The sequence below is a fragment of the Lutzomyia longipalpis genome, chromosome 4 (genome assembly GCF_024334085.1).
Source record: "Lutzomyia longipalpis isolate SR_M1_2022 chromosome 4, ASM2433408v1".
NCBI classification, from domain to species: domain Eukaryota; kingdom Metazoa; phylum Arthropoda; class Insecta; order Diptera; family Psychodidae; genus Lutzomyia; species Lutzomyia longipalpis.
Window position 1 is genome coordinate 22,881,815 of NC_074710.1, and position 12,956 is coordinate 22,894,770.

The window sequence follows — 12,956 nt, forward strand, 5'->3', positions numbered from 1 at the left end:
TGATACGTATTGTCGAGTCATAAATTGATCGAGATATTGCCATTCAACCATCCGACTTATTTCTCCTTCATCTTCCTTATATGTTGCATTGTTATCTCCGCTCAGTTGGACCCATCTTGTTTGACTCCCATCTCTCTAACAATGGGCCTTCCTTGGGTAGTGGGTGGGTCGATTTAGAGAGGGAAGATGATGTGGACAAGATTGGTCACTTGACACAACACCCCAATTCACCGACATCCCCCCATTTCCCTTCTAAGGCATTTTGGTAGCCAATTAAGTAAACATCCCCGGCACCAGAATGCATTCGTATTATGAGAATATTCCAAACATCTTGCTCAAATTGATATAATAGGGTCATATCTATAAGCACATGCAGAGACCTCAAGTTTGTCTATTGACAAGTAACTTTACTTAATGGAAATGTAATTTAATTAGGTGGATATTTACTTGTTAGACTGGAAGTTAGTCTATTTGTAAACTTTCGGGTAATTGTAAAAAGAGAAAGAATTGTTAGGCTAGAAGATAGAAAAGACAAAAAAAATAAAACTACGCTTTCGATGGGCTACAATTAATCATTTAATTATTCATAATGCTAAAAATATCAAAAATTTAAATATTCTTGATTGAAATTTAACACTGAAACGGAATAAAATGGTTAATGTTAACGTTTAAGAAAATCAGGGACAGAATATTAAATTATAATTTGTACGATAATACGTAAAGCGTAAGAATTTCTTTAAAAAAATTTATTATCTTTTTAAAATTATGGGATAAATTTTATTTCATTAATTAGAAAACATGTAAAACTTTAAAAATATTAAAGATTAAATGTCCATCAAAGTTGTTGAAATAAATGTTATTTAAAATTGTCGGATAAAGGGCCTTATTCAGCGACCAAGAAACTCTTGAAATATTTGAATTTTGTACTGAAATTTCATACAAAAAAACTGTTTGATATTCTAGGATTAAAAACTTTTTTTTGTTAAAGTTTTTATTAGGTTAGTTTTTTAATTTATTCTTCTCTACTCATCCTTTGATTTTTCATTTTTAAGCTTCCTTCCTAAACTCCTTCTTTTCATCCTCCTCAGATGTCTTAAGTAAGCAATAAAGGTCATTAGAATGTAAAATAGCACTATGTAAGCAAGAAGAACATCCAGAGAATTTCTCTGGAACCAATTCAAGTGAATTAGTGATGATTGCAAGTGATTAGCTCCTTTGTGCCTGATGACGTACTCTGTCCAGTAGATGGCTGTGTCAAGGGCTGACATAGGTCGATCCCTGAACAGGGAAGACATTCTTTGAATTTCATTTCTGTACTTGGAATCATTGAGAACTCTATCAATTGCAGTTGTTAGCAGTTCTTCTGTTAGATCTTTAATATTGAGTACAATGGCCCAGCCTTCTCGTTCAGCTGAAGCTAGGTTTGTCTTCTGATCAGCAAACAAGGGAGTCCCTATGATTGGAACTCCGTTGTATTTAGCTTCATTCATTGCACCAATTCCGCCGTGAGTAATGAAGAGTTTAATGTTTCTGTGGCCTGTCAAAAGGATCGTTAACTGAGGGACTCAAGAGGCTTGACTGGAAAGCTAGAGTTCACTTACCTAGAACATCTGCTTGAGGCAACCATTTACTGATCATTACGTTCTCAGGCTTGTTAGGCAGGGTATCCTGTTCCCATTTAAAAAGGATCCTTTGTCGGAGTTTTGAGAAAACTTTAATGAAGATATCGAGTGTTTTTTGCGGAAGGAAAGATGCCTTAAAGCAACTGCCGAGGCTTAAAAGGATGGCTCCATGTTCTGCACTATCAAGGAATTGTTTAATGTCCTGTCAAGGATGGTGTAATGAATCTTCATTGATCTTACTTAACAGTTTGACTTGGACCTTTAATTGAAGGTTTAATGGTCTACCAGTAAAGCTAACTTACCTTAGGTAATGCATCAGGATTAGAATCAATGTTAAGTCCTCCAACTGGGACTACACTTGGAAGATACGCTCTTGGAAGAGTTATACTGAAGTGATCATTTACAAAGTACAAACTCACGTTTTTCTTCATTTCTTCGTACGATCTGTATTTAGGACTGGGAAAGTTTTCTCTGAAAAACGAAAAGAAGGCTTTATAATGATCAATTTCGTCCTTCATTGTCTAACTCCTTACTCATAGTAGATTCTTTCTCTCCAATCAATAACAGACCAAACTGTCCTCTCAACTGTTGTAAATCCAAAATTCAAAAATCTCATAATAAAAGACATTTCCTGAGACTTTCCAAGTAGAAAATGCGGCAAAGTGGCCACAGTTGAGGGATTCCCGCTCAGGTGATTTATAAATTCCGATGAAGGTGCTGAGAAGATCATAACTACGGGACATTTGAAGTGATCACCTAGACCAATGAGGAAGGTGTTGAGGAACATTTCCAGGAAAATCAAGTCAAATTCTTCTTGGGCGATTTGTTTGAATTCAAACGAGTGGAGTGTACTGTGGGCGGTGTGAAGAGTTTGATGGAGACCGTTTATAAGGAGGCGTAGCGTTCCAAAGTAGGACCATCCTTCTGTGGAAAGTCTTTCATAAGTTCCTTATAAAAAAAAAAAGAAAAACAAGTTTTTTTAGCGACTTTTGAATTGAGAATAAATGATATCGTTAAAAATGTGATTAATTATAAAAACGTTAAAAAACCCTAGAAAAAAATGTATTTGGCATTATAAATTGAAGAGTTAATAATCAAACGTATTAAAGTGAGTTAATTTTCAAACGTAAGAATCAGAAATAAAATAATATTAAACGTTAGAAATTATGGGATAATTTTTTAACCTTAAAAATTATAAGATAAAATGTAAAAAAAAGTAGAATTTTATAGAAAATATAATAGAAGTTAGCAAATTAGACAGAATAAACAAGCGTTAAAAATTTATGGATAAAATATTAAACATTAAAAATCTGTAAAAGAATAAAAAAAACAATTAAATTTTTCGATAATATAACGAACATTGGTGTCATAGGTAAAAAAATAAACATAAGAAAGGGTAAAATATCATTCATAAATTTTGAAATAAAAAAAAATATACTAACTAGAAAATGGATAGATTGCCATTCGTTAGAAATTTAAAATTCAAAGGTCAAAATTTTGAAGAATATTCACAAAAATCAATCTATTAGAATCATGGATAAAATGTTACACGCAAGAATATCTACTTAAGATAAAATACTTAATTAAATAAATCAAAGATAGAATGATACGATGACAAAGGAATTGATGGCGGAATGTATGAAGGATGATCCTCTATCGCAGAACAATTTTAACCCATTCCATCTTGTAGAGGATCAAAAAACATTGAAGAATCGCGAGAGAAACTCCCCAAAATCCACTGGGATCACATCGAAAAGTGCAAATAAAAATTGCAAAAAAATTCAAATATTGCGACGCCATTCGACGTTTTTTTCCCTATAAAAAATGTTTCAAAAGTTTTCTGTAGACTTGTCGCTCATTTTCTGTAGAGTTTTTTTCTAGTCAAAATAAATGTTTATTTTTTCGTTTCTGGAGTGATTTCTACATCTAAATCAGGTGATGCACAGCGAAATGAAGCTGAGGGAGGTTGATAGAACCAGCCCCTTGCAAATCAAAACAAATATTTTTACATTTTTTTGGGCCTTTTTGGCAGTGAGAATTTAAGCAAATCTTACCGAGTTGAATCCCATCCAGCGCAATATACCTGATTCAGATGTAGAAATCAGTTTAGTAGTCAGTATCCGGAAACATTCGACGGAGTCATCAAGCAAATCATGACCAGCACGGAAGACATTTCTGAGAGTCGCAGAACTAACTGCCCTCAAAGCTATTCTGGGATTCCTCCGGAAAGTCTCCTTCCGCGGATTGTAACACTGAGGAAGTCCACAAAATCTTCATCACCGTCTTCCCATACATCTTTCCCAAGAGCAATGACTTCCTGGAGCTGACAAAAGTGATTCTCAACTCTCATTTTGCCTCTCAGAGTTCTTTTCTGCAGAATGCCCACGAGGTTTTGCTGTAGAAATTGGGACTTCCGGAAGCGAAAGATTTGCTCCGGCACATTGAAATTGAATCAATGGGTAGTGAACAGAAATTCCATGTCCTCCTCCTTGTTGCATCCACTCTCGAGGAGGCTGCAATGTCAAGACATCCGGAAGTCTCATGAAATTATTCACAGCAATAAACTCGCAATTAGTTTGTTTTCTCAGTGCTTTGAGAGTATCATTAGATGCACAGACTTCCAAGGAGCAGAAGATTTCACAGATTCAGATGTAGAAATCACTCCAGAAACGAAAAAATAAACATTTATTTTGACTAGAAAAAAACTCTACAGAAAATGAGCGACAAGTCTACAGAAAACTTTTGAAACATTTTTTATAGGGAAAAAAACGTCGAATGGCGTCGCAATATTTGAATTTTTTTGCAATTTTTATTTGCACTTTTCGATGTGATCCCAGTGGATTTTGGGGAGTTTCTCTCGCGATTCTTCAATGTTTTTTGATCCTCTACAAGATGGAATGGGTTAAAATTGTTCTGCGATAGAGGATCATCCTTCATACATTCCGCCATCAATTCCTTTATAGATGTATTTTCTTTTATTACTTTTATTACTAAAAGAAACGGTATTCTGTGTAAAATATTTTTTTTATGAAAGATTTTTTTGATGGCTTTTACGAATAAGGAAAGTACATAAAATAAAATTAAGATATTCTTTACGCTTAATCTTGCCTTAAATTATCCCAATTATCCGCATTATCCCCTAAACCAAGGAAAAATTTCAAATCCCTAAAATACCAAATCTTGATTTTTCTTGATTTTTTCAAAGTAAAGATTTTAATAATTTCTTCTTCGCTGAATAAAAGACATTTTCCAAATTAATTCTAAGATAAAATATCAAACAGACGAAAGAAAGAAAAAAAATCAACATTATAAAATCACGAATATTCAGGCATTAAAAAATCCATAAAATAGTTTATGTTCTTTAGGCAAAATGCAACACTTTTAGTTGCTCCTCTGTTGCGTCTGTTTGCTGCCTGACCTTTCAAGAATTGGAATGGAAATGAGAAAAAAGTTTGAGCCACTGCACTGTGAGGGACAACCGCGGTATTTTTGCACACCAATGCAATTTGCGAGTCATTTTTTCATGGCTCAGCAAAATTTATACAACTCACAAAGAAAATATCTTAATCTGCGTGAATTCTACTTTATTTATATGTATTTGGCTTTGCTTTATTTAATGGGCCACACTGTGGGGAAAAGCAGACAGAGATAAAGACAAAAAATATATTATACAAATAAACATATGTTCTTAATACATAATTTTGTTTAATCAAGTGCAACTGATTCAACTCTTTTTCATAGTGTTGTGACAACCAGAACTTCCTACAAAATAATTTATTTTTATCACAAACAGAGTTCAATAAATTTCTTCTATTAGACAGGAAATGATAAGAATTAATTTCTTCAAAGCATTAGTTGTTTACTCTTAAATTAAGAGATTAAATTAAATCATGAATTTACCTCTGTCTGAGGAAGATTCTGTTGCAATTTGAATGTGTCGATAATTTTCCAATGCCCCCTCAGGTGGAAAACTACTCAAAACAGTCACCTAATCATTTAAAGAAAACACCTAAATCATTAAGAAAAAATTCTTTTGAATTCATTAAATGAATTTTCTTATTACATGATGTCCCTTCTCTGCCAAACCTCTCAACAGGGCTGAGGCAAAAATGAAATGTGATCGAATTGGTGTTGGGAAGACACCGAGAATTCTTGCGCCAAAACACGGAGAGAGACCAACAATTACGAGCACACTCAGCAATGCAATACGAGACATTTTCTTGGATTTTCTCAGAAGAAAATGAGAAAATAACATTCACTTCTACACACAAAATAACACACAGAATATTCTCCTCTAAAGCTGCACGAATTTACAATACTTTTGCTTCGACGCCGGTTGTATTTCAACTGCCACTAAAATGGTCAAGAACGTTGTAAACAGAAGACAAAATACAGACTGAGTGAGTTTTACTCAACATGCAAGTCTTTGTTTTTTTTTTAACTTCATTGCAGCGCGTTCTTCTAAGAAATGATAGGTCTTATCGTTGAGACTTTATTGAGATGTTTCGAGTTTTTTTTTTCAAAGTTAATTAGTTAGCAACAAAAACTAATGTAATAGAACTTTTGGAAAGTAGTGGAATATACAGTAGTGTTCCGCTTAAACTTTTTGTTCTTTGTGGGAAAATTGTCGTGAAAAATGACTTTAAAAATATCTAGAAAAGTTAATTTTGAATAAAAATTCTTTAAATTCAGCACAAGAACTACTAAAACTCTTCCTATAATGTTTAGGACAATAAAAATTTTCTACAAATTATTATGCACTAAAAATTAACTAAAAATATTTCCTGAATGTACATTTCTGTCGTTTGACATTTCTATTCTAACGTTTGACATTTTCCTTCAATGTTTGACGTTGATTTTAACATTTGATTTTTATTTCAACGCTTCTCACCTGGCTTTTCACAGTTTTAATTAGTAATTTTTGACAATTTCTATAATTGTATTGGTTTCTTCTCTTTATTTGAATTTTTTTGTCAGAGACATTTCTGTTTTTAATTTGACGTTTCTTTTGTCAAATTGACATTTTCTATTTTGACAGGTTTTTTAATAAATTCTCATTTCTTATTCTCATTTGATGATTCCTTTCTTTGTTTGACATTTTTTTTACGTTTAATGTTCTGTTCTTAAATTTTGACGTTTATTTCCTAACCTCTAAAGTGTTCCTTTTAACGTATTACGTTTACATTTTGACGTTTTTTTTTTAAATACTTTTAAATTTTTGAAGTTTAACATTTTTTTAAACGTTTGTAATTTTTCTTTTAAAATTTTATTTCTCGTAATTCTTGGCCTAAAACTACCTGGACTTTTAGGATATTTCGCTATCCGGTTACACCTCTATGAGAAATAAACCAAAAAATTGGGTAAGAGTTAGGACAAAAGGGATTGGATTGTATGCAAAATTCTGCTGTGTGGCAAGTGAGTGACATTTCGTGGGGAGATCAATCAATTTTCCATATTGTCAAAATGGGCCCCAAATGTAGCTTTTTGCTTTGTGTTGTGCTTTCACGGCAGGCATTCGCACCCACACCCTTTGCTCTCTGTGAATTATTCATTGCAGTTGTGGTGCAATAATATTTCACAGACTGGAAAATTTTCATATTTTCCCTCGGTCTCTGTGTGTGATTCACCTTTTACTTGTGCTCGATTTCAAATGCACTCACCACGCAATTAGATTTCCTCCTCTTGTGCCTTATAGCTGGGTCGTTTTTGTTCTTTCCACGAGTGAACAAAATAAAAAAAAAAAGGAGGTTACAAACTCCCATAAAGCAAACCTCACCTACTCACCCCAATTTGCTTGTGTTTACATACCAAAAGAGCTTTTCTTTCCGCTTCTCATTTCACTCAACCCATCGTCAAATAATAATATGTATAAGAGAATAATCTACCCATGCGGGATGGGATAAAAGGCCAATAATATTGCATTTCACTTTGCGAATTCGTGGAGGAGGTACGATTGAATTGGGATTATTTTCCAGCTCCTTTTGACGGAAATTCCAAAGGACTTGGTATGTAATGTTTGACTTTTAGGGGCTCTTTCCTTTCATTGTTCCCACCATATACTTAATGCATACACTACGCACCGCGCATACAATGTAACATAAGTCAAATTGCAAAGGCGTGCAATTTCCATTTGGAAGCTTTTCTTTCTTTGTTAAACTTTCCTACATCCACACTATGTATGCATACGCGCTATATTCATTTGAAATTATATATGTCTCTGTGAGCTATGATGTATGCTTCAGCATATGAGTTTAATTCATCTGGACCAGGCAATAAATTGAATTGAATAAATTACGTAATGGGTCCTACCATGCGACCAAGAAATCTTTCAAATATCAAGAATTTCTTCTAAAATTTCAAAGATTTCAAGGATTTCTTGGTTGGTTTCAGAGTTAGGTCAAGTTTCTCAATCTAGGCTTAAGTTTTCTTTTTGAGTTGGGTGAGGCATAGATCAAAATTATTTAGAAACAAAGATGGAGACGCCTGGTTGATCGATTTGCCCCTTTTTTTTTAGCACAAAATGGCCTTCAAAACAAGATGGAGACGCCTTGTTTTTTGCTTTACTTCTATATTAAATCAAAAGACGTACCTCAATAGGCCTATTGAGCTTAATTAGAAGTAAAGTAAAAAAAAATCTAGGCGCCTCCATTTAGTTTTGCAGACGATTTTGTGCTAGAAAAATGTAAAAAAAAAACGATCAACAAGGCGTCTCCATATATCTTTTAAATTATTTTAAAATAAATTATAGAAATGTAAGTTAAACAAAGAAAATTTTGTTTTCTAAAATAAAAGGAAATAGGTAGCTAAAATTAACCCAATGCGTAACACCGGCGCCTACAAGGGGTATTTATCTGAACAAAAATCTTCAAATTATTCGTCGAGATTTGGATTATTTGTCAAGTGTCGGACAATTTTTCAAAAAGATTCTAAGTAGCTATTCGTCAAAATTAGAATTTTTCGTCGAGATTAGGATTACCCGTCAAGATTCATACTTTTCATTAAAGTTCGGATTATTCGTCGTGATTAGAATTATTCGTCATGAATTTTCAGACAATTCGTTAATATTCTGATTTTTCTTCAAGAATTTTCGAAATCTTTGTCAAGATTCGGATTATTTGTCAACAGCCTGATTATTCGTCAAGATTCGGACGATTCGCTAAAATATTCCAAATATTTGCCAGATAAACTCCCCTTGGGCGCCTCCATCTAAATAATTAATTTTGTTTTCTAAATAATTTTGAGCGAATCAAAACAAAAACCAGGCTCCACCATTACTTTATAAATTAATTTTAAAAATAATATTCAACTTATTCATTTATTCATTTCTTTAGACAAGGAAAGCTCTACAAAAGGATATTTAGTAGCTCAGGATCAGCTTTATTCTCCACTAGTCTTCGTCTAATCCATTCGTTGATCGTGTCAATCATATCAGGAGACATTTCTTCGCGGTACGAACCAATTTTTCCCTTTCTCATAAATGCAAAATCTTTATCCTTCCTCGGATTGACACACTTTGGGATATCCTCGATGCGTTGCTTGAAGTTCACTGAATTATTTTCTATTCAAAAGAACATTAAAAATCAATCAAAAGAAATTCTCTAAAATAATCTTAATCTTACGGGACATTTTATCGAAGGACAGATGATCTGCCAAGATGTCTATTTGTTCATTTGTTAGAGACTTCTCGAGGAATTTTGCAGTCTTTTGAATCACAAATGGAAGATTCCTTTTCATGTCCTCGTAGGTTAGGAAGAGAATATTCCTCTCATTCCTCATATTCCAGAAATCAATCACATGGGCATCAAATGGCGCGTAATTTGCTACAAAAAAGAGGATTTTTTTGAGCATGAAAGAACCTTTATGTTAAATATTAATCCTTACTAGAATCTGCAAGAAAAGCCTCCACGAGATCCTTGAGAGTTCCTCGATAATCCTGAACGTTCCGATAGAAGTGGTAGAAGGATAGAATGGTATCCTTGGCATTCCTAGCCACGTAGACAATTTTGGGTTTCATTGTCCAGATTTCTTTGGGCAAGAGAGGTGCAGGCAAATGGCTCTGAATGAAGCGTGGTGATGGCATGTTTTGGAGAAATTTCAGAGATTCCTCATTGGAGTTAATAGCAGCAACACTTCCAACTCTATTGAGAGAAAAATAATTGACTAATGCGACCAACCTCACGGGTATAGATTTCCTTCAAAGTATTTAAAATTTATAAGTATGGCAAATTGGAGTAAAAATAAATTCAAATTATAAAAAGAGGCGGGAAAAATCAAGATATTCTTAATGTTAAAAATATTCCAAGAGCATTTCAAAGTTCTTGGCTTCAGATATTGCGTGAAATTCACATAGTCAGTCACTCTTGAGTTTTCTTAAGAATCTTTAAAATTTGTTTAATTTTCTTGAGAAAAACTTAAGAAATAATTTATTTTTTAAGAAAAATTTTAAAAAAAAACTTAAGAAAAATGAAGATTTCTTAATTTTTTTTAAAGAAAACCTAAAATTTCTTAAGCCTGGCTGAATTAGGCTAAATGAAGTATATTTTTTGATAATTTTTAAGAATTTCGGTGTTTTAAGACGATCCAGAGCATTTCTTTCAAAATTAAGAAAATTGTGATCGTCTTAAGACATCGAAATTCTTAAAAATCATCAAAAACAGACATATAAGTAGTTATGTAGGAACAGAGCACGTGACGTCACAATTTTGTGTTGTTGTGTAAGGTCAGTGTCGAGTGGGAGCAGAGCCCGTGACGTCACAGTGTTGTTTGTGGAAGGTCAGTGCCGTGAGGTGAAAATATAATTTTATCCGCCATCTTTGTTTTTACCGCCATCTTTGTTTTAGTCCGCCATCTTTGTTATAGTCCGCCATCTTCGTTTTTGCCCTCCCTCTTTGTTTTTGTTTAATGATTAAACAGGTGAATAATTATATTTAAGTTTCCCGCCGATTCCCCACTGTTCCCAAATCCCACACCCGCTCCAATATTCCCGGCGCAAGCCTCTCCCAAACATTTAGCTGATTAAGCATTATATGAAAATGTATAAAATCGATGGAGGTTCAATAAATTTTTCAAAATACATTCTGGAATCGCTGCGAACATATCCGCAGGTGAGAAAAGAATTGTGTTTTTATTCAAGTAGGGAATTCATTGGGCGGCCATAAAGAACGCCCGAGTTTCCCTGCCAACATCCAGAACCATCTGCGGCGCCTTGCGCTACTGGGTACTGGTATCCTCTCAATGAATTCAAATCTATGAACTTCTCTGTTCAGTTTTTGTCCATCATTTTGAATGTCTGAATTATGAAATTGTTTTCCGCCATATTGGGCTTGCTTATTAACGGTTTTTTTTTTAATTTTGAATATTTGATTTGATCGTTTTGATCATCATCATTGATTTCGCGCCTTTTAATTGTTTTAAATGTCTGAATATTGAAATTTTTGTAATTTTCTGTAACGAAAAAAAACCACCCAAGAAAAAAGATGAATTTCATCTTAAAACTTATATTTATTTATTTTATCTTATAATAATTATATGGTTATGTACCCCCTAAACCCTTAAAAAATATAAAATTATAAAATTAATTCTACTTTTATGGTTGTATACCCATTAATGTTGGCATTGGTCACATCGACAGAATCACTAAAGAGGATTTCTGTCAATGTACTACGTGCCAAATAATGTATTTGCGGTTGTAATGAAAGGGGTTCCACGAATAAATTTAGTTTTAAACGTGGATCCCCTTAACCACTCTGGTTGATCTGCTCCATTGGAATGCCTGCACCCTCTATGTCAGAGGGCAGAAACCCCCAGGCCCTCGTAGGTGTATATCGTCTCTAATGCCTGTTGATACAGTGTGCGCAGGTTTTCGGAATCTGACGGACCGACGTCCGATGGAACGGAGGCTTCCTGATCGACTCTCATTGTTTGGTTGCCAGAGGGATGATCCATTTTCCAATAATTTTTTACACAGTGCACTTCACTTACACGTTTAAGTACAATTGCCGTTCATACAAAATGGCAGACAAAAACATGACGTAATTCAAAATGGCCGACAAAATAAAATTTTCAAGATGGCGTCCACCACATGACGTCACCACAAATCACTGACCTTCCTCAAAAACGTCACGGCACTGACCTCGCTCAATTTCCCCGTCACTATGACGTCACAACAAATCACTGACCTGTGACGTAATTAATGCGATGAGTCATGGGGAGGTCTGAATGCCTACTTAACTACTCATATATTCAGCCTAATTCAGCCTAACTTAAGAAATCTTAAGTTTTCTTTAAAAAAAAGCTTGAGAAATCTTAAGATTTCTTAACTTTTCTTAAGTTTTCTTTAGTTTTTCATAAGAAATCTTAAGTTTTTCTCAAGAAAACTAAAGAAATCTTAAGAAAATTTAGGACTGTCTGATTAGTGAATTTCACTCATTATATATTAAAATTTCATTCAAATCGATGAAACAATTCTCGAGATATTTAAGAAATAGGTTTTTGTTTTACTTAAGCGCCCCTTGTGGTCATCAGTCGAACTTTCAATACTTTAGAAACAGTCACAGAGCTTTTTTAGAGGTTTTCTTTAGAGATTTATTTGATTGAAATTAAACAAATAGAACAAGAAATTAGGATGATTTTCGTTCAATAATTTAAGCGGAAATATTGGCTAAACGGCTTGATCGATTTTATCACATACACAGAAATTATTTTAAAGGAAAACTCACTCAAAAAAAGGGAATCTATCGTGGATTGAATAATTCATTCCTCGTGTAAAATCCAAATTGTTTGATATCTGCCAAACCATTTCTTGCGTCCATGTTGTTCCAGTCTTCGGGTACGAGAGCACCCACGTATCATCGGACCGTACTTTGAAGTTCTCAATTAGTTCAAGACTCAATTGATGCCTGGCCGGTAGGAAGAATGGCCGAGTATCCCAATGCTTTGATATTGGAATGTCTGCACAATCTAAGCGTTGGATACGGAGAAAATCCTTTGTGGCGTAGTACTCAGCTTGCCGTAGAAGATCTTCCCCAGAAACTCTCTCACAGCTGAACATGATGCGCAATGAGACGTTAAATACAACAGACTGATTTTATTCACCGACTTACACTCGAATTTATTACAGTGTTTACTCTTAGAGAGATGTGTTATCGCGCCATAATATCATCCACAAACAAAAAATAGTATGGCTCATGCAAAAATTATATAAATTGAGGTCAAGAACATTCTACGAAAGTGAAATTTTCCGATTAGTGTGATGAGATATGGGCAAAACCTTATCAATGTTGAAATAGGTACTTGTAATAGAAAAATATTCTCATAAATTTAAGCATAACCTTT

The 12,956-nt window shown here is 33.9% G+C and overlaps 2 protein-coding genes across 2 annotated transcripts; both read right to left on the reverse strand.

Moving 5' to 3' along the window:
* Window positions 1-654: 654 nt before the first annotated feature.
* On the reverse strand, window positions 655-6,084 carry LOC129794969 (UDP-glucosyltransferase 2-like). The gene is made up of 6 exons (XM_055835920.1): window positions 5,686-6,084; window positions 5,523-5,610; window positions 2,156-2,570; window positions 1,925-2,093; window positions 1,602-1,824; window positions 655-1,537 (listed from the first exon to the last, which is right to left on the reverse strand). The coding sequence occupies exons 1-6, from the start codon at window positions 5,875-5,877 to the stop codon at window positions 1,023-1,025; spliced, it is 1,602 nt and encodes a 533-aa protein (XP_055691895.1). The 5' UTR covers window positions 5,878-6,084; the 3' UTR covers window positions 655-1,022.
* Window positions 6,085-8,918: 2,834 nt separating this feature from the next.
* Window positions 8,919-12,698, reverse strand: LOC129794970 (sulfotransferase 1 family member D1-like). The gene is made up of 4 exons (XM_055835921.1): window positions 12,341-12,698; window positions 9,504-9,760; window positions 9,242-9,442; window positions 8,919-9,180 (listed from the first exon to the last, which is right to left on the reverse strand). The coding sequence occupies exons 1-4, from the start codon at window positions 12,670-12,672 to the stop codon at window positions 8,966-8,968; spliced, it is 1,005 nt and encodes a 334-aa protein (XP_055691896.1). The 5' UTR covers window positions 12,673-12,698; the 3' UTR covers window positions 8,919-8,965.
* Window positions 12,699-12,956: the final 258 nt, after the last annotated feature.